At 47.2% G+C, this 25,477-nt stretch overlaps 2 protein-coding genes across 5 annotated transcripts in view; both read right to left on the reverse strand.

The window, feature by feature from the left end:
• The window catches only part of TAF7 (TATA-box binding protein associated factor 7), a 28,323-nt gene extending 10,527 nt beyond the window's left edge, over nucleotides 1-17,796 (reverse strand). Inside the window, exons 1-7 of one of the 3 annotated variants that reach the window (XM_068115421.2) lie at nucleotides 17,314-17,796; nucleotides 13,753-13,793; nucleotides 13,582-13,660; nucleotides 11,891-12,024; nucleotides 2,621-2,750; nucleotides 1,791-1,849; nucleotides 481-553 (exon numbers count right to left, since the gene is read on the reverse strand). In XM_068115421.2, the coding sequence (XP_067971522.1) occupies nucleotides 481-553; nucleotides 1,791-1,849; nucleotides 2,621-2,750; nucleotides 11,891-12,024; nucleotides 13,582-13,660; nucleotides 13,753-13,761 (484 nt within the window). In that variant the 5' untranslated portion in view covers nucleotides 13,762-13,793; nucleotides 17,314-17,796. The remainder of the gene's footprint in view (nucleotides 1-480; nucleotides 554-1,790; nucleotides 1,850-2,620; nucleotides 2,751-11,890; nucleotides 12,025-13,581; nucleotides 13,661-13,752; nucleotides 13,794-17,313) is intronic. The other 2 variants (XM_068115412.2, XM_068115401.2) reach the window with 2 other exon arrangements.
• Nucleotides 17,797-25,142: 7,346 nt separating this feature from the next.
• Nucleotides 25,143-25,477, reverse strand: part of LOC137426663 (large ribosomal subunit protein eL42) — a 1,866-nt gene continuing 1,531 nt past the window's right edge. For both annotated transcript variants that reach the window (XM_068115435.1, XM_078775035.1), the window contains one exon: nucleotides 25,143-25,256. In XM_068115435.1, coding sequence (XP_067971536.1) covers nucleotides 25,236-25,256 — 21 coding nt within the window. In that variant the 3' untranslated portion in view covers nucleotides 25,143-25,235. The remainder of the gene's footprint in view (nucleotides 25,257-25,477) is intronic.

A 25,477-nucleotide genomic window follows, 5' to 3' on the forward strand; every position in this document is an offset into this window, starting at 1 on the left:
TGTTAAAAGGGAAGGGAAAAAGTCTGGAAAACTGACACATGTATAATATATGTGCTATTTTCCAAGTCCAAAAAGGGCATAACTACATGAAAAATTGGCGAAACGCCCCGAAACTCGAACTTGTTCTGTAACTTATCATAATAAAGCCCTGTACCAAGATTCAATCGAATTTTTAAAAGGTTATGGGAAAGAGGTCTGGAAAACCACAGGTAGGCCAGACAGGACAGACAGACAGAGAGCAAACCGATAATCCCCTCCTGTGAAACCGGTAAGGGCCTAATGATATGCTGTACTAGCTCTACAGTGGTGGCTATTTATATAACCTATCAGAAGCTTACCCAAAATGCAAAATCAAAAGAACTAAAACTATGTAAAAGTCTATAATATGTTTTCAAAGTCGATATGGTCAGTTCCAATATGTCAACGAATAAAGTATAAAAGTGCAAGGGGTGATTGGTGAAATTGAGAGATAAAGGATACGCACAGCTACAGCCTCAGCATCCGTTCGCAAAAGGCGTTTCACTTCCTTCTCCACATCTGGACACTCAATGTACTGCAGAACAACAAGTAAAAAGACGAGATGTATTAACTGAAAATAAGTTAATTGGATGAAGATTAACTTGAAGATTGAAGATGAAGATGAAGATTAACTCGTAAGCAACCATCGGTTTCATGAGCCAGGTGATGTCACACAAACCACATTGTGAAGATATTGGTAATAACCAGAGAAAAGAAGAAATCCATTTTTGGCTGAGAGACACTACATTGACTACAGTATCAACAACAGGGACAGAAAAGAAATACTCCAGGTCAGATGTTACTATTTACCTCCACCACCAAAGGTGGATGGAGGTTATGTTTTCACCCCTGTCTGTTTGTCTGTTTGTTTGTTTGTTTGTTTGTTTGTGAACACGATATCTCAAGAAGTTATGGACCGATTCAGACGAAATTTGGTGCAGAGGTTGGGTATATGACAAGGAAGAATTGATTCAATTTTGGTGAAGATCCGGATCAGATAAAAAAATTTTTAAATGATTCTTCATCATTGAGTGATGGGGCTAAAACCAACATATAGCACGATATCTCAAATAGTTATTGACGGATTCAGATGTAACTTGGTGGGCAGGTTGGTGTGTGACAAGGACAAATTTATTAGATTTTGGTTTCGGTCCGAATCCAGATCCGGTCCATTAGTGGGATACAAAACAAATGGTTCAATCTGGCAGAGGTATGCGCTCTACCGAGTGCCGTCCTAGTTTCTTTTGTTTTTACAGGTCAGGAAATATTCACATGCCTCCCCATAATGTGCTGCTTCTCAGTCAAAGAACTCAAAGGCTTATTTTTACTACCTTTCTGTGTAGTGAACTCTTCCACACACCTCCTCCCCCGAAACCCCCATCGGGCTGGAATGTAAAAAGAACCTTCCTTCTTGATAGTGCCATACTCAGGTAAGTCAGTGACATCTCCTGTTACCACTGCAATGCCATAAAACTGTCATCATGTAATGATGCTGAAGGGTGACCTCTCGTCAACAGTATTAAGAGGCAGGAAGAAGGTGAAAGAAAGAGCCAAGGCATTTAAGGTAAGAAAAAGCCAAGGTAAGAAAAGGAAAAGATAGCAAAGCAAAGGCAACCAGAGAGGGATGGTAAATTAGGTGATATTCTATTTTAAAAAAATTAAAGCTCGTAAAATATATTTATCAAGTACACAACACCAGAAGAGAAATAGTAGGAAGAAAATACAGAAGAAGAAGAAGTGAAGAAATTAACAGGATTGACAGTCACCCATACCTTCTTTTTAGCTGCTTTGCGGAATCGACGCTTTCGAACATTTTTAAGTGAAGGCGTCACTATAAAAAGAACACAATCATCCTCATCAATAAACAACCATGAACAATAAGCAACATCAACTGCAAACTACCACCAACACAAACAATTAATACGTTTTTATGACTGGTGTGGACCCCACAGGAGAGTCCAAAGATATCCACACTCACCAAATATCGTGACTACGATAATTTTCTGAATACAATACACGTTTTTCCCATCTAGAAGTTGGGTGGCATATTATACATGGTAACAATTAAAATGTGTTTTTTTGCAGACAGTCCAGAACATCATTTCCAACGTGTCGTGAACGATAATGTATATGTACTTACAAATAGGCCACATTTAAGGGAATTTCTGTCGAGAGTTGTTGGGTATATATATTTTTAATATGACCGCGGGGTCCTGAAGCTCACCTGGATCAGGAGCAACAGTCACTCAAACCCCCCACACACCCCCTCAGACCCTGATATTTTTAATGCCATGTACAAACTTTGGTACATCATGGGCGATGAAGGTTGTGATCGAGTTTCATTGAAATCGTGTCTGTAGAGGAGAGCAAATACCTATTTTGGGGGGTCAAAAACACCCCCGTTGTTCCCCTTAATGAGCACAGATTTGACGCGGTCAATACCCGTCATTAGGCATCAAATATGAAGCTTGTGGCCAAGTTTCATCAAAAATGTGTAGTTTCAGAGGAGAGAGCACATACTTACTCGTATTTTGGGGGAAGAGGGTTAAAATGGTGCTATTAATGGGCAATAGTTTTAATGGATCCCCAATATCATCCTTACATCCATGGTTGAATAGAAACTTCTTCTCTCGCTCCTTCTCTTTTCGCCTTGCAACTGCACCACTCTGCCCCCCTTCATCTACCTCCTCTTCTGGGGGGCAAAGGTCACCATCTGCAGAGCATATCAGCATCTGAGGGGTACACAGCAAGAGAGACAACCCGCTGGTCTCGATCAAATACCCTGATCAACGACAAGTTATAGCATCCATTTCGGGTCAATGCTGAAAAACTACACTCAAACCCATATTTTACATCATGCAAAATCCAAAACTAGGCAGTGGGATGGGTCAAAGGCGTACCTTTTGAAGGAATTATTATGACATGATACAACAGCTTGCTTATGTACCAATAAGACAATTCCGAGTTTGCTTGGTTTCTGACACTCCCTAAAAGGTTCGTTGTGTTGTTACTGCAGGCATCAGCAATGCAAAGGTGCCCCAGGCAGCACCATGGCACTCGGCCTGTTTAGAACATGGCTTAGTGCTGGGATCTTAGGTTCAAATCTCATACATGTTATCCATTTGTCCACTGTTAACAAATATGCCCATAAATCATGAAACAGTACATTGAAGTTCAACAAGTATCTTTGTCCTGTACACCACTCAAAGAAAAATTCCATATAACTTGATCAACTTAAAAGAAAAACGACTATAAATGGATGAGGAGAGGGGTGTGTGTGTGTGTGTGTGTGTGTGTGTGTGTGTGTGTGTGTGTGTGTGTGTGTGTGTGTGTGTGTGTGTGTGTGTGTGTGTGTGTGTGTGTGTATAGTTCTACTGGAGTTTTCTGATGTGGAATCTGATGCATCAAAATGATCATGATCTCCTGAGTTGATTAACCTAAATAACTACAAATAAACCAGAATAATTCCCATGTTTCTAAATGCGCACCATATTAAAGTGTAAAGAGCAGTTTAATGGATCCTTCCATGGAATGGCATTCCAATTCCAAAATAAATAACAAAAGGACCGATAACATTGCCACAAAGCATATATTAATTATTCTGCATTTGATTATATTTCAGCATGTGATTATATTTTTCGTGGTCCCTCATCGTGAATAACACTCAACCCAAACAAAGCCAATGGAAATCTGATGCAACAAACCCGAGGAGTGTAAAATCAGCAGAAGGCCTACAGGCCTAATGTGTTAGGCCCACCAGAAAACCAAGATGGCGGCCATATCATTTTGTGTCGGTGCTATGGTGGGTGGAGTCGAGCGACAAATGTCGGTGTGTTCCGGCAGCTGTCTGACCAATGGGTGCACATTTCAACAGTCAACCACCAACAAGAACCCCAACAACAACAACAGCAACTGCAACGTGAAGTTCTTGTAGACCTGCGACATGTTACATTATAAGACTATATATAATGGTAAATAACCAAGAAATGAATTCATTTCCAGTTCCTGTGATCAACATTTAATGCACTTCCCTTTTGGAGCTCTTTGTTGCCTTTGTGAACATGGATGGGAATCCCTCGGTAGTGGACAATTTAATTGTATATTGTTACGGAACCCAACGTCGGCCTATGGTTCCCTTTGATGGGGGATTAGTCCCCTCGCTTGTCACTGACCGACGTGGTCCCTGAAGCTGCACCGCGACCTCCGGAAAAGCCGGTGAGCAGCTTCGTTCGCGACCGCGGATAAGATGTTAATGGATTGCCGAGCGGATGGCGGCCGCGGCCCGAACCGTTAACAAAGACTAGACCCGATTCTGAACATTGGCCAAATCATGCCACAGGTATTCAATTGGGAAAAGACAAAGACGACGGACGTGAAGAAGAAGAAGACAAGAGGTAGGAAATACGAATAGGATTTATTACGATTTACAACCAAAAGAAACCAAGGAGAAGGAAGGATAATAAAATAAAGGCAGAAAGAGGGACGGACCAGAAGGAAACAGTGAAACTTAGCTTACCTATGCAGTCTTAATTAATACCCAGGACAGAACAAACAAAGACGGACTCACACGAATGGGGAATTTGCAGGCAGGAATGGAAGGACTGGAATGGTTTGGGACGGCAGAGAAGGGGAGGAAGGCACGGAGCTGGCTAGAGCTTGATCCCGCACGGGACGTCGGGCTGGACCTCGACGGCCACCGATGCCACCGCAATCTGGCTCCCGCGGGGTAACGGGTCGAAGCTGCCTGGTGGAGCCCACGCTGCCTGGTGGAGCCAACGCTGCTCATGGAGCCAAAGCTGCTGGTGGAGCCAAAACTGCTGGTGGAGCCAAAACTGCTGGTGGAGCCAAAACTACTGGTGGAGCCAAAACTGCTGGTGGAGCCAAAACTACTGGTGGAGCCAAAACTACTGGTGGAGCCAAAACTACTGGTGGAGCCAAAACTGCTGGTGGAGCCAAAACTGCTGGTGGAGCCAAAACTGCTGGTGGAGCCAAAGCTGCTTCTCTGGCTCACCTCAGGACGCGTCTCCCTTCTCTCTCCGAGGGCTCGTCTGGGATCATCTGCCGTCTCTAGCGCAACTCTTGGTGGGGGCTGATGCAACGGGTTTTATAACCCCGCCCTCTTGAGTCATACCCACTCATTCTTGGTTGGTCATAGGGGCTTCTTGGCTCCACCTCTTGATGATGGTGTGCGGGCCACGCCCTTCTTCTCCGAGTTGGAGCACATGGGCAATGGCGGCGAATGCAGTTGGCAATAGAGGCTTTGGGAATGGGGCTTTGGGAATGAAAATGAAAGGTGATCTATCCATTTGAATTCGGTGCAATGGAGTATTAATTAATGGAAGACAAAGCCTTAACCTAATACACAGAATAAGGAAATAACTACCAACAAGCAGGAAATCTATGATTGGCTAACGTGATTGTATATGACCTAATTAAGGGACGCCCTTTTGACCTTTATACACAACTGGAGGAAGGAGGGTGATATTTTACAATGTACTACACAATAAAAAAACAACACAATTCTCATATCCACAACACTGCACCCTCCTCCTCTTAGGCACGTCCCGGGCCTATTACCTTTACTTTTAGTGTGGCATGTAGGTGTAGTTCCCTCTACATTTAACCTGACCCTGAGTGTGACAGTTTTAAAACACAAATAAATATGTCCCGCTGCTCCATTGGACCCTGCCTAACAGATTTACGCCCACAGCTAACCGAATTGCGGAATTGTCTTCAAACTATACATTTACGATGGGGGAGTATTATTTATAGTTGACGCTATTTTATTTACAAAACTAACCCAGGACCTGTGATTGTTCTTTTGGGGGGGAGACAGTCTGCTCTGCATCGACGCACCATGAAGCACCCAAAAACGCACCAAAAACACCATCAAGCACCAATCGGTTAACAGTCACCACAGTTCAATAATAAAAATAAACCCAACAAACCCCTGGTGGTGTCTTCCTCTTCGGCTCCCTCTGCTGGCTGGCTATTGTTCTCTTCCAGATGTTGTCAACTTCTTTGCTGGCAGCCTATTTGGTATAATAAAAGCAAGCACAACACGTGTCCATTGTTCTTTATTTATGGCCCACAGGGCCGACTAGGGGTGGTTCACCTGTGTGGCATCGGTGCCCTGTGAGCAAGGTCCGCCAGCAAGATCTCGGGCCTTCATGGCCGGTTCCAGCAGAGGGGCCATGCCCCAACCCATGGGGTCCATCAGTGGTGCTCAGCCACAGCCATGTGGTCCATAAGGTGGTGCATCGATGCAGACAGCTGTGGTTGCGAGAGTTTCGGGTGCACAATGGCAGACTCCCGCACACTCCCCTCGGTGCCCAGTGGCGCACAGTCCTCGTGTGGGAGACAAGGGGGGGGGGGGGGGAAGACAGGTGAGCGAGGGGTAAGGTCACAAGGGTACACATCAATAAAGGCAATGCAAGGCGAGGTGCGTATGGAGACGGAGCGGAGAAAAGCTCGTCCCTACCGTACGCCCCCCCCCCCCCCCCCCCCCCCCCACATGTGACCGACACTACCCTTGCCCTTACCCCATATGTACAAAATCTACACATTACAAATTCGTCACTAATGTCTCGTCTTCCCCATATTTCCCCTACACCAAATTTGTCTTCACTCCCACTAATCCAAAATTTGCCATCACCCAATTCATCATCAATCCTCATAAGGAGGAAGAGATGGAACATCAGCACAATGTCACACCCACGTCATGATGCGTCTCACATTCCAAACATTTGCACAATAAAATAATAAAAACAACCATGGCATGGTGTGGAGGTACGTCATCCCAGGTGAGTGGATGCAGATGGTGCGAGGAGATTTCCATCCTAACTACCTTCTAAATGACTTTAATACACTTTACACTACCCGGGGTCTTTCCCTGCCAAACCATTGGCCAACTTACTCTATGCGGTTTTAAGAACCAAATTCCCATTGACCAAACTGTGGTGCTTATCAATTTGGGGTCTCACTCCCCCGATTCATCTCCCGGTGCCCTTGCACAATTTCCGGGCTGAGTCGTGTAGCTCTCCCAGCAGGTCTACCCACCTGCACACCTCCACCACTGTAGTTGCCACCCGAGCTTACCTAGCTCCTCACCCTAACCTATCTAACTGGGGAAGGCCCCTCCTGGCTCTGTCACCCCTCGGTGCCCTCTGGCACTGGGCTACCCGGGTCCGTCCTCCGGATCCTCGGGCCCCATCCACAACAACCCTACCGGCTCCCAGAGCCCACCTGCGGCCTCACCTGGCCGACATCCTCACAGTGGTGGAGTGCCCAATCAACTACACATACTAACAGGCTACACGCCCAGCCATTTCCACAACACTAATGCACCCATCCAAACTCCATTCTTCCACATGCACCACAGATGCCAATATCCAACCACAATTTACCTATACCCTCTACCTAACTCTTAAACTACCCTCCCCGGGTATTCGTGATGGGGTCCATCCTCCTTTCCCCCATCCACACCTTCGCACCATCCACTCCACTCCACAGTTTCCACCATACTCACTCCACGACCATCCATTCCATGCTCCATGTATTCCACACAACCATTCTCCATTCACCTGCAGTTGCACACCTGTGCAATCTTACCTGGTGCCACCTGCACCCTCCTTCCTCCCTGGACCATTTGGTCAGCACAACTCACATCACTATCACTCACTCACACACTGCTCCATACACCTGTTCAGTTGCACACCTGTGCAATCTCACCTGTTCCTCACTCACCGCTCCATACACTTCCACGCTCAATACAACTCACAATCACAATCATTTACTCATACCCTGCTCAATACACTTTCGATACTCAAACACACGGCATCATCTCATCTAACTACTCCCCTCTGGAACTTGCGCTTCCCAGTCGCCCCTTTAAACTATTGCGCTCCCTCGTCATTATAATCCAAACTAATCTACCTGCGTCCCCACTACAGGTATCAGTGTCACTACCTAACCTTAACGTTACCTATGGTCAATCTCTAGGTCCCTACACACTATATCCTAACCCTCCCGGGCTAGTTTTCACTGCCATAAACCCCATAACTGGTGCTCCTTTGCCCCCGTTGTGAGGGATGGCAGAGTTGCCACTCCTCCACATCGGGCATCTCTCACTATAAATTTTGCTCATCCAAATTCAGCCAATCAAAAATTTGCCAATCATCTGCCAATCACTACCATTACCAATCATCAATCTGCCAATCACTACCATTACCAATCATCAATCTGCCAATCCTTTGCCAATCATCAAATTTTGCTTTTTAATTTCGGGTCCAAAACACTATCATCATCGCCGTCCATTAAACTTGAGCCTCGGTGCGTCGTTACATTCTCAGAGCCTGGCTTCGCACAGCCGAGCAATGAACGCGGGTGGTTTGGTCGCCTGCAGTTGGATCCGTCCGGCATTCACGATTCTGGGGAGGAGGCATGCTCGGGCCGAGGATCCACGCATCATCGCGGCTCGGAATCTTGCGGTCTCCGGCCCGACGACCGAGGCTTGCCCGGTCGGAACCCCGTCCCCGCCACCAGGGGGCACCGTTCCGCTTCCTCCTACTCGCCCTGAACCGGACCGATCGCCTCGCCCGACAAGGCCTGGACTCGACCGTGCGGGGCCTGGCATCCAACAAAGCGCACCGCGCACCGAGCGCCCGCGTCGGCTATCCGTCACCCTAAACGCTAACCCGTTCAATGTCGATGCTTCACTTGCATACGCGACCCGTTTCACACTCACAAAACCTGGCGTCTCGGCGCCTCCAGTGCATCCCACACACTCCGTCCATTCTACCACCGCACTCCCTGTTACACACCACACCTCTCGCGCACCCCTCTTGCGCATACTCGCCGTTCGCACACTGCGTTCCACACCTCTCCTCCGTTACATCCTCCGTAACACTCACCATGGGTGTGCACTCTTGCATCCACCCACTACCGCGCTCCGATGTGCTCCCTCGCACTCGCGCCACAACCAACTCAGGTGTGCTTTCTCGCACACCCTCGCCGTTCCCTCCCATACGTGCATCCTCGCACCCGCTCCACCACCAACTCACTCCTCGTGTCACACTCCGTACACCCCGACGTGCGTTCTCGCTCGCACTCGGTTTCACTCCCACACTTTATAACACACCCACTCGCCGACGCACACTTTTTCCTCACACGCGCGCCATTTCCACTCACACGGGACGCTTCACCAACGCCCGTGTGCCATATTGACCCCAATCGCGCGACAATTCTCTTCGCGCTGAACACTTTTCTACAAGATCTCCCGGTACCACATGCAGCCCGTCTCACCTTCGGGGTTCTTCTTCCTCCCTGCACCAACACCTGCAAATCTTTATAAGGATTAGCAAGTACGGCACCACGATGCGAATTCAGACTTTGTACAATATCCACCTCTCCCTGCCGCGAATGCTTTTCTAAGCCCCCGGGCTCTCCAATTTCAACTTTTGCTTTCTCTTTATTCACCTCGACGACCATTGGCTTTAATAAAATTCCCTCTTCTACCTCAGCGGTCGCCGGCTGCCCCATACCCCGGGTCGCGATCTCTACACCCGTCATTTTACCCGTGCTTTTCTCCGCTTCGCTCACCCAGCGCTTCTCGACCTGCTTTACCTCGTCGTGCACCGATGTGCCTCTCCCGCCTCCCATGCCGTCTACGATCTCCCCCATTTTTTTAATGCTGTCGTTTATTCGCTCCCGATATCCCTCCGGGTTGTCCCTTGCTTCCTTCCTCCTTTTTTTCATGTCGATTCCCTGGGTAGCCATCATTGCATCCAATCCCCTACTGTCACCCTTCATAGATGCCATGAAATGCGTCATAAATAGGCAAAAGTCCATTGTCACTGCGGGCTCGGCTGTCGCCGTCACGTACGGGAGGCCGCCATTTTGTGTGCCTGTAACCCCCACGACTGCACCTTCTTTGCTCTCCTCCTCCATTTTCTCCCTGTGGTCCTGGGTTACCCCTAGCCCCTCTACAAATTCACCCATCTGCATCCGATCACCTTGATTGTCCATGGCACGATTTTCAAATTTCGGATTTTATAAAACAAAGTAAATTTCGGCCCACTCGAAATTTGAGCGCGCTATTCGCGCTTCAGGTCCGTATCCCACTCCTGGCACCAATTGTTACGGAACCCAACGTCGGCCTATGGTTCCCCTTTGAGGGGGGATTAGTCCCCTCGCTTGTCACTGACTGACGTGGTCCCTGAAGCTGCACCGCGACCTCCGGAAAGGCCGGTGAGCAGCTTCGTTCGCGACCGCGGATAAGATGTTAATGGATTGCCGAGCGGATGGTGGCCACGGCCCGAACCGTTAACAAAGACTAGACCGTTAACAAAGACTAGTTAACAAAGACTAGAAATTTCTTATTATGTCGTAGGGGCTTATTATGCCGAGGGCATAATAAAATAAAGGCAGAAAGAGGGACGGACCAGAAGGACACAGTGAAACTTAGCTTACCTATGCAGTCTTAATTAATACCCAGGACAGAACAAACAAAGACGGACTCACACAAATGGGGAATTTGCAGGCAGGAATGGAAGGACTGGAATGGTTTGGGACGGCAGAGAAGGGGAGGAAGGCACGGAGCTGGCTGGAGCTTGATCCCGCACGGGACGTCGGGCTGGACCTCGACGGCCATCGATGCCACCGCAATCTGGCTCCCGCGGGGTAACGGGTTGAAGCTGCCTGGTGGAGCCCACGCTGCCTGGTGGAGCCAACGCTGCTCATGGAGCCAAAGCTGCTGGTGGAGCCAAAACTGCTGGTGGAGCCAAAACTACTGGTGGAGCCAAAACTGCTGGTGGAGCCAAAACTACTGGTGGAGCCAAAACTACTGGTGGAGCCAAAACTGCTGGTGGAGCCAAAGCTGCTTCTCTGGCTCACCTCAGGACGCGTCTCCCTTCTCTCTCCGAGGGCTCGTCTGGGATCATCTGCCGTCTCTAGCGCAACTCTCGGTGGGGGCTGATGCAACGGGTTTTATAACCCCGCCCTCTTGAGCCATACCCACTCATTCTTGGTTGGTCGTAGGGGCTTCTTGGCTCCACCTCTTGATGATGGTGTGCGGGCCACGCCCTTCTTCTCCGAGTTGGAGCACATGGGCAATGGCGGCGAATGCAGTTGGCAATAGAGGCTTTGGGAATGGGGCTTTGGGAATGAAAATGAAAGGGGATCTATCTATTTGAATTCGGTGCAATGAAGTATTAATTAATGGAAGACAAAGGCTTAACCTAATACACAGAATAAGGAAATAACTACCAACAAGCAGGAAATCTATGATTGGCTAACGTGATTGTATATGACCTAATTAAGGGACGCCCTTTTGACCTTTATACACAACTGGAGGAAGGAGGGTGATATTTTACAATGTACTACACAATTTAAAAAAACACAATTCTCATATCCACAACAATATCTTGTCTTTAGATAGAAAGAATCCAAATAGCATGCACCAAAGGGAGACACATCAATGGCATCCATGTTGAAGAACAAGAAGAAAAAACCAGCAAAATTACCAAAAGATTCCACGGATATAAATATATTTGCGTTTCTGTTGTCTCCAATTAGCAGTCATGTGGACTTGATTTGTCACCAATAAATTAATGCAGGTAGGACATGAAAAGCCAAACATTTCCTAACAGAGGGCCAATGATAAAAAGAGACAGTGTGTGATGGTCTGGTATGGATTTTCACAACTTTTATGAAGATCCCTTTCCCCTCCACCACCTTGAACAGTTCTACAGCTTAACCAACGAGTGAAGTGTTAAAATCCCTTCCTGGCCACAAAAGAAGGAAACAAAGGAAAAAATAAAGATTCATTTTTGCGGGATATTTTTAAATGTTCATTTTTACAATAATCAAATACCTGGCAAATATCAGCAGTTTTGTAGAAGGTTTTCTTGTCAATAGTTTTGAGTGATTCAACAATGCATGGCAGGTCAACGAGGCGTGCAGACAATGGCACTCCATCCACTCGCACTGTACCGTGCCGACCATCCGCTGCCGATCCATACATGCACATGTTTTTTTAAAACTTAATTTACCATTGATCACAAAAAAAACTATTATTGATTAGCAAACCAGACTAACAGCAGAACTGGGTTTGTTCAAGGGAATATTTATCTATTATATCTGGTTAGATGTAGTTGAAAAAAAATATATATATATATATATTTTTTTTTTTTTTTCATATACAGGAATATAATCTTTCATTCACATTGATCAGAATCTTCAGAAACATGTGATCACAATTCAAAGTAAATGAGAAAGCATCTTAAAATGCAAAGCCTATCTGCATCTGCTTTATACTCAAACTAAACTTGACTGAAAAAAAACAGCTAAAATAAAAAATAAAAATAAAATTTCCTCCATATTCTCACAATAAAGGTTTGTTGAGAAATTGTTGAAATTGAAAGCTCAAATGTTAAAAAGGCTATGGCCTGGACAGACACACTGAATCTGAAATGGTAAATAAAGAAAGAAACATGGAAGTGATAAAAAAAAACTAAAAAAAACAGTTGTCTCACGCTGACTAATGAGGCCTACTTTACGTACTGATAGCATTGCATTTCTGTAAAAAGAAGGAAAAACATTGCATGGAATAGCTGAAATCACTCGATTACCAAGGTTTGGTACCCAAAGCGCAATCAACAAGTACAGAGAAACATCTTCTGGAATTGACAAACACAGGACTGGAAGACCCAAAAAGCTGTCTAACAATGGTGAGCAAATACTTGAAGATAGTATCCTTAAGGACTTTTAACAACAATGTGATGCTCAACATGCTGATCACCACGGGCTGGATTTGGTGAAGGTAAGTAGAGTAATTGTGATGCATACATAAGCCAAACAAAACTAGAAAGAGCAATCAGATTGCAGACCCTCGCCGGGATGTGTTTTCGGTGGTTTTTAAGGCTTTTGTGTTAAAACAAATATGGCGGCCGAACCACGTGACCGATGACATCATTCTTTTCTCCACCAATTTATCTCCAGATGATGCTCAAGAAATTTCATCTTGATCGGATTAAGTTTTGTACTTGTCGAATTATGACGTCATAATGGTGGCACCTATGACATCATCATTAACATATTTTATTCCCCATGGAGAGTTCTTTAAAATGAGCGATGTCTCAATTTTTTATATTCAGCACTTTCGGAGATATAGTGGTGCCAAGATGGCGCCCGTACTACGTGACCTATGACGTCATAATTAATCAATTTTTAAATTCTACAGGTGAAGGTGCACCTATGGTGAAAATTTCCTGTCAATCAGACCAACTGTTGCAGAGAAAATCATATTTATTCCGTGCGGACAAACAAACAAACAGACAGACAGACAGACAGACAGACAAACAAACGGACGCAAATGCAATACCTTCTCCTCTGGTGAGGATAATAACTATCATTTCCCCTCCCCCAAGCCATACAGCACGTTTAAACCCAAAGGTTCGACCAAAATGCCACCTTCTCCTCTCCATATGGATGTAATAATGAGATGGATGGCCTCTTACAACTAATGAATAAATAAATTAAATAAATTAAAAAATGCAAACTTACGGTGGAATTCAATATTAAGTCTGTCCTTCAAATTCATGACTCCAGAATGTAGCATTCTTCGTACACTCTCCGCATATTCCTGCCAAGAAGATTTTTCATCATTTAAAAATAAATAATAACCACAGTTTGTGAAATTCTTATCTGTAAATCAAAGGTAGCTATAATAGTTACTTCATGCATTCAAATGCTGAAGAGTTTCAACACCAAACTTGCTGGAGTGGGATCAAGTGTGCACACACAGGGCATCAGCAGAATCAGCGGATTGTTGCAAAAACAGGAAAACACCAACATGACAATGTTGACGGTTTAAAATGACTTCAATCTGAAACCGATGCAGCAGTTCATTCACACGAACAAACCCAGCAACCCATCCACGCACGCCAGCTGATCAGAGCCCATACACGCACGCCAGCTGATCAGAGAGCCCATCCACGCACGTCAGCAGACCAGAGCCCATCCACGCACGTCAGCAGACCAGAGCCCATCCACGCACGTCAGCAGACCAGAGAGCCCATCCACGCATGCCAGCAGACCAGAGCCCATCCACGCATGCCAGCTGATCAGAGCCCATACACGCACGCCAGCTGATCAGAGAGCCCATACACGCACGACAGCTGATCAGAGAGCCCATCCACGCACGTCAGCAGACCAGAGCCCATCCACGCACGTCAGCAGACCAGAGCCCATCCACGCACGTCAGCAGACCAGAGCCCATCCACGCACGTCAGCAGACCAGAGAGCCCATCCACGCACGCCAGCAGACCAGAGCCCATCCACGCACGTCAGCAGACCAGAGCCCATCCACGCACGTCAGCAGACCAGAGAGCCCATCCACGCATGCCAGCTGATCAGAGCCCATCCACGCACGCCAGCTGATCAGAGCCCATCCACACATGCCAGCTGATCAGCGAGCCCATCCACGCACGCCAGCTGATCAGAGCCCATCCACACATGCCAGCTGATCAGCGAGCCCATCCACGCACGCCAGCTGATCAGAGCCCATCCACGCATGCCAGCTCATCAGAGCCCATCCACGCACGCCAGCTGATCAGAGCCCATCCACACATGCCAGCTGATCAGCGAGCCCATCCACGCACGCCAGCTGATCAGAGAGCCCATCCACACATGCCAGCTGATCAGAGCCCATCCACACATGCCAGCAGACCAGAGAGCCCATCCACACATGCCAGCTGATCAGAGAGCCCATCCACACATGCCAGCAGACCAGAGAGCCCATCCACACATGCCAGCTGATCAGAGCCCATCCACGCATGCCAGCTCATCAGAGCCCATCCACGCACGCCAGCTGATCAGAGCCCATCCACACATGCCAGCTGATCAGCGAGCCCATCCACGCACGCCAGCTGATCAGAGCCCATCCACGCATGCCAGCTGATCAGAGCCCATCCACACATGCCAGCTGATCTAAGAGCCCATCCACGCACGCCAGCAGACCAGAGAGCCCATCCACGCACGCCAGCAGACCAGAGCCCATCCACGCACGCCAGCAGACCAGAGCCCATCCACGCATGCCAGCTGATCAGAGCCCATCCACGCACGCCAGCTGATCAGAGCCCATCCACACATGCCAGCTGATCAGCGAGCCCATCCACGCACGCCAGCTGATCAGAGCCCATCCACGCATGCCAGCTGATCAGAGCCCATCCACACATGCCAGCTGATCTAAGAGCCCATCCACGCACGCCAGCAGACCAGAGAGCCCATCCACGCACGCCAGCAGACCAGAGCCCATCCACGCACGCCAGCTGATCAGAGAGCCCATCCACGCACGCCAGCTGATCAGAGCCCATCCACGCACGCCAGCTGATCAGAGAGCCCATCCACGCACGCCAGCTGATCAGAGCCCATCCACGCACGTCAGCAGACCAGCCGGCCCATCCATGCACGTCAGCACTCAGCAGACCAAACAGCCCATCCATGCATGCCAGCAGACCAGACAGCCCATCCACGCACGTCAGTAGACCAGACAGCCCATCCATGCACGTCAGCAGACCAGACAGCCCATCCACGCACATCAGCAGACCAGACAGACCATCCACGAACATCAGCAGATCAGACAGCCCATCCACGCACGTCAGTAGACCAGACAGCCCATCCACGCACGTCAGCAGACCAGACAGCCCATCCACGCACGCCAGCAGACCAGAGAGCCCATCCAGGCACGCCAGCAGACCAGAGAGCCCATCCACGCACGCCAGCAGACCAGAGCCCATCCACGCACGCCAGCTGATCAGAGAGCCCATCCACGCACGCCAGCTGATCAGAGAGCCCATCCACGCACGCCAGCTGACCAGACAGCCCATCCACGCACGCCAGCTGATCAGAGCCCATCCACGCACGCCAGCTGATCAGAGCCCATCCACGCACGTCAGCAGACCAGCCGGCCCATCCATGCACGTCAGCACTCAGCAGACCAGACAGCCCATCCACGCACATCAGTAGACCAGACAGCCCATCCATGCACGCCAGCAGACCAGACAGCCCATCCACGCACGTCAGTAGACCAGACAGCCCATCCATGCACGTCAGCAGACCAGACAGCCCATCCACGCACATCAGCAGACCAGACAGACCATCCACGCAAGTCAGCAGATCAGACAGCCCATCCACGCACATCAGCAGACCAGACAGCCCATCCACGCACGTCAGTAGACCAGACAGCCCATCCATGCACGTCAGCAGACTAGACAGCCCATCCACGCACATCAGCAGACCAGACAGCCCATCCACGCACGTCAGTAGACCAGACAGCCCATCCACGCACGTCAGTAGACCAGACAGCCCATCCACGCACGTCAGTAGACCAGACAGCCCATCCACGCACATCAGCAGACCAGACAGCCCATCCACGCACATCAGCAGACCAGACAGCCCATCCACACACATCAGCAGACCAGACAGCCCATCGACGCACGTCAGCAGATCAGACAGCCCATCCACGCACGTCAGTAGACCAGACAGCCCATTCACGCACGTCAGTAGACCAGACAGCCCATCGACGCACATCAGCAGACCAGACAGCCCATCCACGCACGTCAGTAGACCAGACAGCCCATCCACGCACGTCAGTAGACCAGACAGCCCATCGACGCACATCAGCAGACCAGACAGACCATCCACGCACATCAGCAGACCAGACAGCCCATCCACGCACGTCAGTAGACCAGACAGCCCATCGACGCACATCAGCAGACCAGACAGCCCATACACGCACGTCAGTAGACCAGACAGTCCATCCACGCACATCAGCAGACCAGACAACCCATCCACACACATCAGCAGACCAGACAGCCCATCCACACACATCAGCAGACCAGACAGACCATCCACGCACATCAGCAGACCAGACAGCCCATCCACGCACGTCAGTAGACCAGACAGCCCATCCACGCACGTCAGTAGACCAGACAGCCCATCCAAGCACGTCAGTAGACCAGACAGCCCATCGACGCACATCAGCAGACCAGACAGCCCATACACGCACGTCAGTAGACCAGACAGCCCATCCACGCACATCAGCAGACCAGACAACCCATCCACGCACATCAGCAGACCAGACAGCTCATCCACGCACATCAGCAGATCAGACAGCCCATCCACGCACGTCAGTAGACCAGACAGCCCATCCACGCACATCAGCAGACCAGGCAGACCAGACAGACCATCCACGCACATCAGCAGACCCGGTGACCCACTCGCGCTCCGGCATACCCAACGGCCCTTCTGCATGTGCCAGCAGACGATGGACCTGACGCCAACCCTCTGCTCTGGTCCACCCACGGTTTTGCTCATTGCCACGGAAAGTCGGAAAACACTCGCAGTTTTGTCCAGCACAGATAAACCAATAACAAAATAATCATTTCATTCCACCTCCTCACATGTCAATAATTTCAATCACCTCACCGCATGCAAACGAAGGATATACTGATTTTCCAAATCGTAGGGTAAATCTTCCTTGTTTTTCTGAGTCATGATGATTGATAGTATCCTTCCTCCGCGCTCCATAAATTTTCAATGCCCTCAAATACTTCAATTCTTCATTCGGCTGCCAACCGACTCATCTATGAAGTGTACAGATTCATCTATAGCTTGGGTACTCCCTCGATAGTGCTCCCCAAGCGACTGTGATCCTGTCGGCCTGTCCTGACATCCTGTCATGAAGACATGAACCCAGGCTTCCAAACAGAAAATTGCAACACCTATTCATGCCACACTGAAATTATTAAACCTCTCCTCGAGTGAAACCACATCACCAATACACAACACCACAAACACAGCTATTCCGATATTGTATGAAAAAACTACACCGCCAGATAGAGCAACGCCTGCTACACCGCCAGAGAGAGAAACAACTGCTACACCGCCCACGTTGTGACACCATTTGATGTTTTCACAACTATTGTCGATGCGGTAAATTTTTACAAGTTGCCCATAATCGTTTTTCACATGAAACCTAGGTTTTTCCGATGTTTTTCTTTAATGAAATTCATTCGAATATGATATTCATTTCGGCGGGAAATGACTCATTTTTGAGATAGGACCACCCATTCCAATCATCAAAAATGAGTTATTTTGACCGAACTAACAAATTTGAATGACTCATGTAACCCTAACCTAAATCTAACCCTAACCCTAACCCTAAATCATAAATGTAACCCTAACCCTAACCGCTAACCTGAAAATAGGCAAAGCCTAGAAACGAAAACCTTTATAATTACCCAATAGAACCCTTTACAATTATCCTTTAGAACCCTTTAAAACCCTTTACAATTACCCTTTAAAACCCTTTACAATTACCCTATAGAACCATTTAGAATTACCCTTTAGGACCATTTAAAACCCTTTACAATTACCCTATAGAACCCTTTAGAATGACCATTTAGAACCCTTTACAATTACCCTTTAGAACCCTTTAAACCCCATTATAATTACCCTATAGAACCCTTTAGAATTACGCTTTAGAACCCTTTAGAACCCTTTACAATTACCCCATAGAACCCTTTAGAATTACACTTTAGAACCCTATAGAATTACCCTTTAAAACCCTTTACAATTACCCGATAGAACCCTTTAGAATTACCCTTTAGGACCCCTTAAAACCCTTTACAATTACCCTATAGAACGCTTTAGAATGACGATTTAGAACCCTTTAGAATTGCCCTTTAGAACCCTTTAAACCCCATTACAATTACCCCCATAGAACCCTTTATAATTACCCTTTAGAACCCTTTACAATTACCTCATAGAACCCTTTAGAATTACCCTTCAGAACCCTCTACAACCCTTTACAATTACCCGAAAGAACCCTTGTCCGGCTGTGCATGCCATCTGTGTGTGTGTGTGTGTGTGTGTGTGTGTGTGTGTGTGTGTGTGTGTGTCTGTGTGTGTGTCCGTCCATCTGGCTGTAAGTCCATCCAGCTGTGCACACCTGTCCTTCCGTGTGTGTGTGTGTCCATCTGGCTGTGCATCTGTCCAGCTGTGCATGAGCCTGTCCTTCTGTGCATGTGTCCGCCTGGCTGTGTGTGTATGTGTGTGTCCACGTCTCTCTGGCTGTGCATCCGTCCAGCTGTGCGCACCTGTGCTTCCGTGTGTGTGTCTGTCCTTCCGTGCGTGCGTCCGTCTGGCTGTGCGTCCGTTCTTCATCATTCCTGTTGCTCCAATTATCACTGGTACAACTTCGATGCTCTTCATCTTGACCTCATTTTTTAGGTCCTGGTATTTGGTCATTTTCTTGATTTCTGCATTGTTTAGGCCAAAATCGCTGGGTACTGATATCTCAATCATCAATGCTGTCTTTTCCTTTTTGTTCCTGAGTACAATGTCCGGACACAATGCTTTGTTTTCCGTGTTCACGCTCTGGAATCATCAGGTCGTACGTGAGCATGGCGTCCTCATTTTCAATGATTGCCCTGGGTTCGTGTTTCCATGAGTTTTCTGGTACTGGGATGTTTACATTTTTGCAAATAGGCCAATGAATCGCTTTGCATACTTTGTTGTGCCGGTTGTGTGTAAAGTTGTTCTGATAATAGTTTTTTGCATCCCGAGAGTAGGTGACTAGTACTTTCTGTGTCTGTCTTGCAGAATCTACACTTGTCTGTCTGGCTCAGTCCCGCCATCTTTTTAAATCAATTGGTGTAGTGTCCTTGATCTTGGGCATTTATTATGATTCGTTTGTCCCAGTTAAGCTGACCTCTTCTTGGCCATTCCAATGAGCCTTCTTTGTCTATCCCCAATCTGTCCAATTATTTTTGCATTTTCGTGCTCTTTGTCATTCTCCCAGTTGTTGGTGTATATTTCTTGATATTTCTTTTTATATATTTATTTTGTCTTTTTTGCAATTGTTGGGGCTGGAGTTGCGGTTTCATTTTCCTGTGTGGCATCTTCTATTCACACCTGTTTTTGGAAATTCTTTGCAAGGTGAGTTAGGGATACTTTTTCAGGTTTGTTGTGTTCATGTTTTGTTTACAAATTGCATCCGATAGTCTGTTGAGCATTTCACATAATCAGCTCCTCCTACACTCGTCGCTCCGTGCACCTGGTTGAGTTCCATCAGGCCGCTCCATCTCTCTCGTCTCGGCAGGTACATTCTCAGGATGCACTAGTTTTTGAAAAACATTTTGTGGATGTTATGGGAGATTTCTATGATTATTAGGGTCTACTTAAGGACCATGCTCCGAGAGCAGAATAACTCATAAGAAGAAGCAGGACGAGAGGGGAGAAAATTTCTTCAACCAAGCGTCACGTCATATCTTAGTTATATTTTGTGCAACAAGTTCTCTCTAAATTTGGAATAAACCTTGGCTTGTATGGACGAGTCTGAGTTTCTTTGAATCTGAGTCTCGTCGAGTTATTTCTTTTAAGGTTCAGTTAAAGATCCCCAACAATGGGAAGGAGTTTTCTTGTTTTGATGTCTAACTAGTTGATTTCTGATTGGGGCCAGTTTATTATTTCGCAGCAACCCTCCCATCTACTTTCACAACAATCCTCTCCAAGAAGTTCTGTCACTCAAGCTTTTGGGTCTCACTATCTGCCATGATCTTTCCTAGGAAAACCACATTTGAAATCTGGACTCCAAAGCCAGTCGCCGACTGGGCATCCTCCATTGTGCGAAGTCCTTCCTTGGCACACCTGAGCTCCTCACCACATACAATGCTTTCATCCACAGCTTAATGGAACACTGTTCCCCCCTCTGGGCCGGTGCTCCTGCCTCACACCGAGCTCAGCTTCACGCTGTTGAAACCAAAGCTTTCAGAATCATTGGAATCTCCCGCGATGAAGCTAACTCTGAGGGCCTTTCACTCACTCACCGCAGGCAGGTTGGTGGGCTTTGTCTTCTACCGACTCCTCTCCGGCCTTGCTCCCCCAGCTCTCTCTGTGCTCTGTCCCCCAAATATTCCTACAAGTAGCACAAGATCTGCCTGCAACCCTCTTATGGTTAAACTGCCAAAATCAGGACTCTCTGCTCACCTTCATTCCTCTTTTCTCCAGCCTCTGGAACAAACTCCCTCACTCTCTTCAATCCCACTCCTCCCTCCAGGTCTTTAAAACAGCTGTTCACCACCATCTCTTATCTTCCCCCCATCCAAAACCTTGATCTTTTCTACCCCCATTAAAACACCCCAAACCCACCTCCTTCAAATTCCGTTTTGTTTCCTGAAATTCCCTGCAGTGTCCATCTTTATCATCCCGTGTTCTCCGCATCAGCCCTCTCTCTTCCACAGATTTCTCGATGTCCCTGTTCTCTACTGTTGTTGTACTCCACCCTCTCTCTCTTCTCCTCCCTTTATTATACGTTCCATGTGATCCATACCTTGATCTTTTCTACCTCCGCTAATTTCACCCCAAATCCACTTTTTTGAGGTGACTTTTGTCTTCTTTCCTGGAAGTCCTTGGTGTCCTTTCGTTTTATACCTATCCTGCCACCCCCAGGCCCTCTGCCTGCCACACATCTCCCGATGTCCCTGCCCTCAAATGTTGTGTTTGTGTGCTTCCTCCCCTTCTCTCCCCATCTTGTCGACCGCTCCCATTTTTATATACTTTGTTTGCTTGTTTATTTGAAATGTTAGCTCTTTCACGAGCCTCGACTCTGCATACAAAAAAAAAAAAAACTGCCAAAATCTAGGCTCTCTGTTCACCTTCACTCTTTCATTCCCCTTTTCTCCCGCCTCTGGAACAAACTCCAACACTCCCTTCAATCGCACTCCTCCCTCCAGGTCTTTAAAACAGATGTTCACCACCATCTCTTATCTTCCCCCATCCAAAACCTTGATCTTTTCTACCCCAGCTAATTCACCCCAGATACACTTTTTCGAAATTCCAACTTGTCCTGGAAGTCCTTGCAGTGTCGATATGTTTTATACCTCTCCCACCTCCCCCCAAGCCCTCTCCCTCCCACAGTTCTCTCGATGTCCCTGCTCTCAAATGTTGTGTTTGTGTCCTTCGCCCTCTCTCCCCATCTTGTCTACCGCTCCCCTTATTTTGTGTTTTATGTGTTGGTTTGTGTCGGTTTAAATTTCAGTGTGATTAACGTTCGCTCTTTCACGAGCCTCGATCTTGTATCCAAAAAAAAATGTGCTAGCTCTTATACGAGCCTCGGCTTAGCATACAAAAAAGGTTGTTTAGTGAAGTGTGTTGTTTACCTCAGTTCATCTCCACTCAGTTTCCTTTTGGAGTGATGCTCATCCACATTGCGTTGAAGTGTAAGACCATCCACATGTTATGGTTTGGGTGGCATCATCTGCCCACCACCTCATTGGTACTTACTTTTTTGATATGTCAGTTAACCAGCAGGCATATCTGCATAAGTTGGTGAATTACCTCACACCTGAACTTGAACGACGTTGACGAGGCCGTATTTCCAGCAGGATGGGGCACCTGCACATCATGCACATGCAGTACGAAATTACCTCAAAGTTTCCCCATCTGTTGAATTGGCAGGTCTTCGCCAACACTTCTGTGGCCATCGCACAGTCCTGTGGCCACTTCCGACAATGCTCTATGGGGGCCATAAGGTTGAAGAACATCCCATGGCATTTGTGGATGAACTGAAACGCATTCAGGAAGCATTTGGTACACCACATGGTATTTTGGTGCCATACCACATGGTATTTTGGTGCCATATCACATAATATTTTGGTACCATACCACATGGTATTTTGGTACCATACCACATGGTATTTTGGTGCCATATCACATAATATTTTGGTACCATACCACATGGTATTTTGGTACCATACCACATGGTATTTTGGTACCATACCACATGGTATTTTGGTACCATACCACATGGTATTTTGGTACCCTACCACATGGTATTTTGGTACCATACCACATGGTATTTTGGCACCATACCACATGGTATTTTGGCACCACACCACATGGTATTTTGGCTCCACACCACATGGTATTTTGGTACCATACCACATGGAATTTTGGTCCCATACCACATGGTATTTTGGCACCACACCACATGGTATTTTGGCACCACACCACATGGTATTTTGGTACCATACCACATGGAATTTTGGTCCCATACCACATGGAATTTTGGCACCACACCACATGGTATTTTGGCACCACACCACATGGTATTTTGGCACCACACCACATGGTATTTTGGCACCACACCACATGGTATTTTGGCTCCACACCACATGGTATTTTGGTACCATACCACATGGTATTTTGGCTCCACACCACATGGTATTTTGGTACCATACCACATGGTATTTTGGTACCATACCACATGGTATTTTGGTACCATACCACATGGAATTTTGGTACCATACCACATGGTATTTTGGCACCACACCACATGGTATTTTGGTACCATACCACATGGTATTTTGGCTCCACACCACATGGTATTTTGGTACCATACCACATGGTATTTTGGTACCATACCACATGGTATTTTGGTGCCATATCACATGGTATTTTGGTACCATACCACATGGTATTTTGGTACCACACCACATGGTATTTTGGTACCACACCACATGGTATTTTGGCTCCACACCATATGGTATTTTGGCTCCACACCACATGGTATTTTGGCTCCACACCACATGGTATTTTGGTACCATACCACATGGTATTTTGGTACCATACCCATGGTATTTTGGTACCATACCACATGGTATTTTGGTACCATACCACATGGTATTTTGGCACCATACCACATGGTATTTTGGTACCATACCACATGGTATTTTGGTACCATACCACATGGTATTTTGGCACCATACCACATGGTATTTTGGCTCCACACCACATGGTATTTTGGCTCCACACCACATAGTATTTTGGCACACCACATGGTATTTTGGTACCATACCCATGGTATTTTGGTACCATACCACATGGTATTTTGGCACCATACCACATGGTATTTTGGCTCCACACCACATGGTATTTTAGCTCCACACCACATAGTATTTTGGCACACCACATGGTATTTTGGTACCATACCACATGGTATTATAATGGGTTATAAAGAGTAATTGCAAAGGTAATAATTGGTTCTAAAAAGGCTCCTAAAGGGTAATTCTAATGACTTCTGAAGGGTTCTGATGAAGGGTTTTACGCAGCGTCTGGAAGTTCTGTAACCTGCATGGATTGCACACATGCTGCCAAACTGCACTGCTTCCTTCGGACACAGGCGCGATTTTTTTTAATGCCATGAACAAACTTTAATCCTTCGTGGATGGAGGGTGTGGTCAAGTTTCATTGAAATTGTGTATAGTTTCAGAGAAATACCCAGTATTTACATACAGCCTGACTGATGGACACCGCACCATGTTAATACCTCACCTGCAACCATTTTTGTTTCAGGTGAGCTTAAAAAAATATATTTTCAAACGTTAAACACACTGATCCCCATTGAAAAAGATAAACTGGAAGGGAAATACCTCACCACATTTCAGCTCAAGATTCTAAAACATTTTCTGTCCATCATGATTATACGATAATGTATATGACAACCCAACCATTTATATTGCAGAAACACAAATTAACCCTGGTGTTGGGCTAGCGGCTAGGGTGCCGGCTTAGGATTCCTAGGATCCTGGGTTCGAATCCCGGTCGATCGCTGAATTAACGCCAGGGGAGTTGACTCAGCCTGTCATCCTTCCGAGGTCGGCTAATTGAGTACCAGTTCACTGGTAATTCCCTGTTTGTCGTTAAAGGCGGCAAAAGGGGTTGGCGTCAGGAAGGGCATCCGGCCGTAAAACATTGCTTCAAAAAGGGGACCGAAAAACAACAACAACCACGGTCCCCGAAAAAGGCCAACCCCCACTTTGCGGGGAAAAATGGCCTCTAAAGGTGGTTTTTTTATTTATTATAAACACAAATACGATGTTCAGTAAACAGAGCTCTTGTCCCTTGCACATCTCCAAACAGCCAAAGTGTGGGATTATATTTTCGGCATGCTTTGAAGGCAAATTGGATTCAAATTGTGTGGGGCCTTGTTTAAATCACTCCTTGCAAAAAACAAATGCTTATGTTAAACACTGTTCACTCTACAAAAGTCACACAAAGTGAAAGGTTCACAACTTTTATTTATTAACCACAAGTTGGAAAATGTGTGTGACTCCAGCAGCAAAGGTTCCATCGGCACATGAGCAGAAGCACCATCAGAATTGGATCACTTGTCCCTGGAAAAATAAAGCAAAAATAAAGTGAATTTACTCAAGTGCATAACTATGTGAAAGCAGGGAGAGAGAGGGAGAGGGGGAGGGGCAGTGCAGGGAAGGGAGGGGAGGGGAGGGAGGAGGGAAGGGGAGGGAGGGAGGAAGGAAGGGGAGGGAGGGAGGAAGGAAGGGGAGGGAGGGAGGAAGGAAGGGGAGGGAGGGAGGAAGGAAGGAAGGGGAGGGAG

This window comes from Myxine glutinosa, chromosome 1, assembly GCF_964187855.1.
Source record: "Myxine glutinosa chromosome 1, kmMyxGlut1.1, whole genome shotgun sequence".
NCBI lineage: Eukaryota > Metazoa > Chordata > Myxini > Myxiniformes > Myxinidae > Myxine > Myxine glutinosa.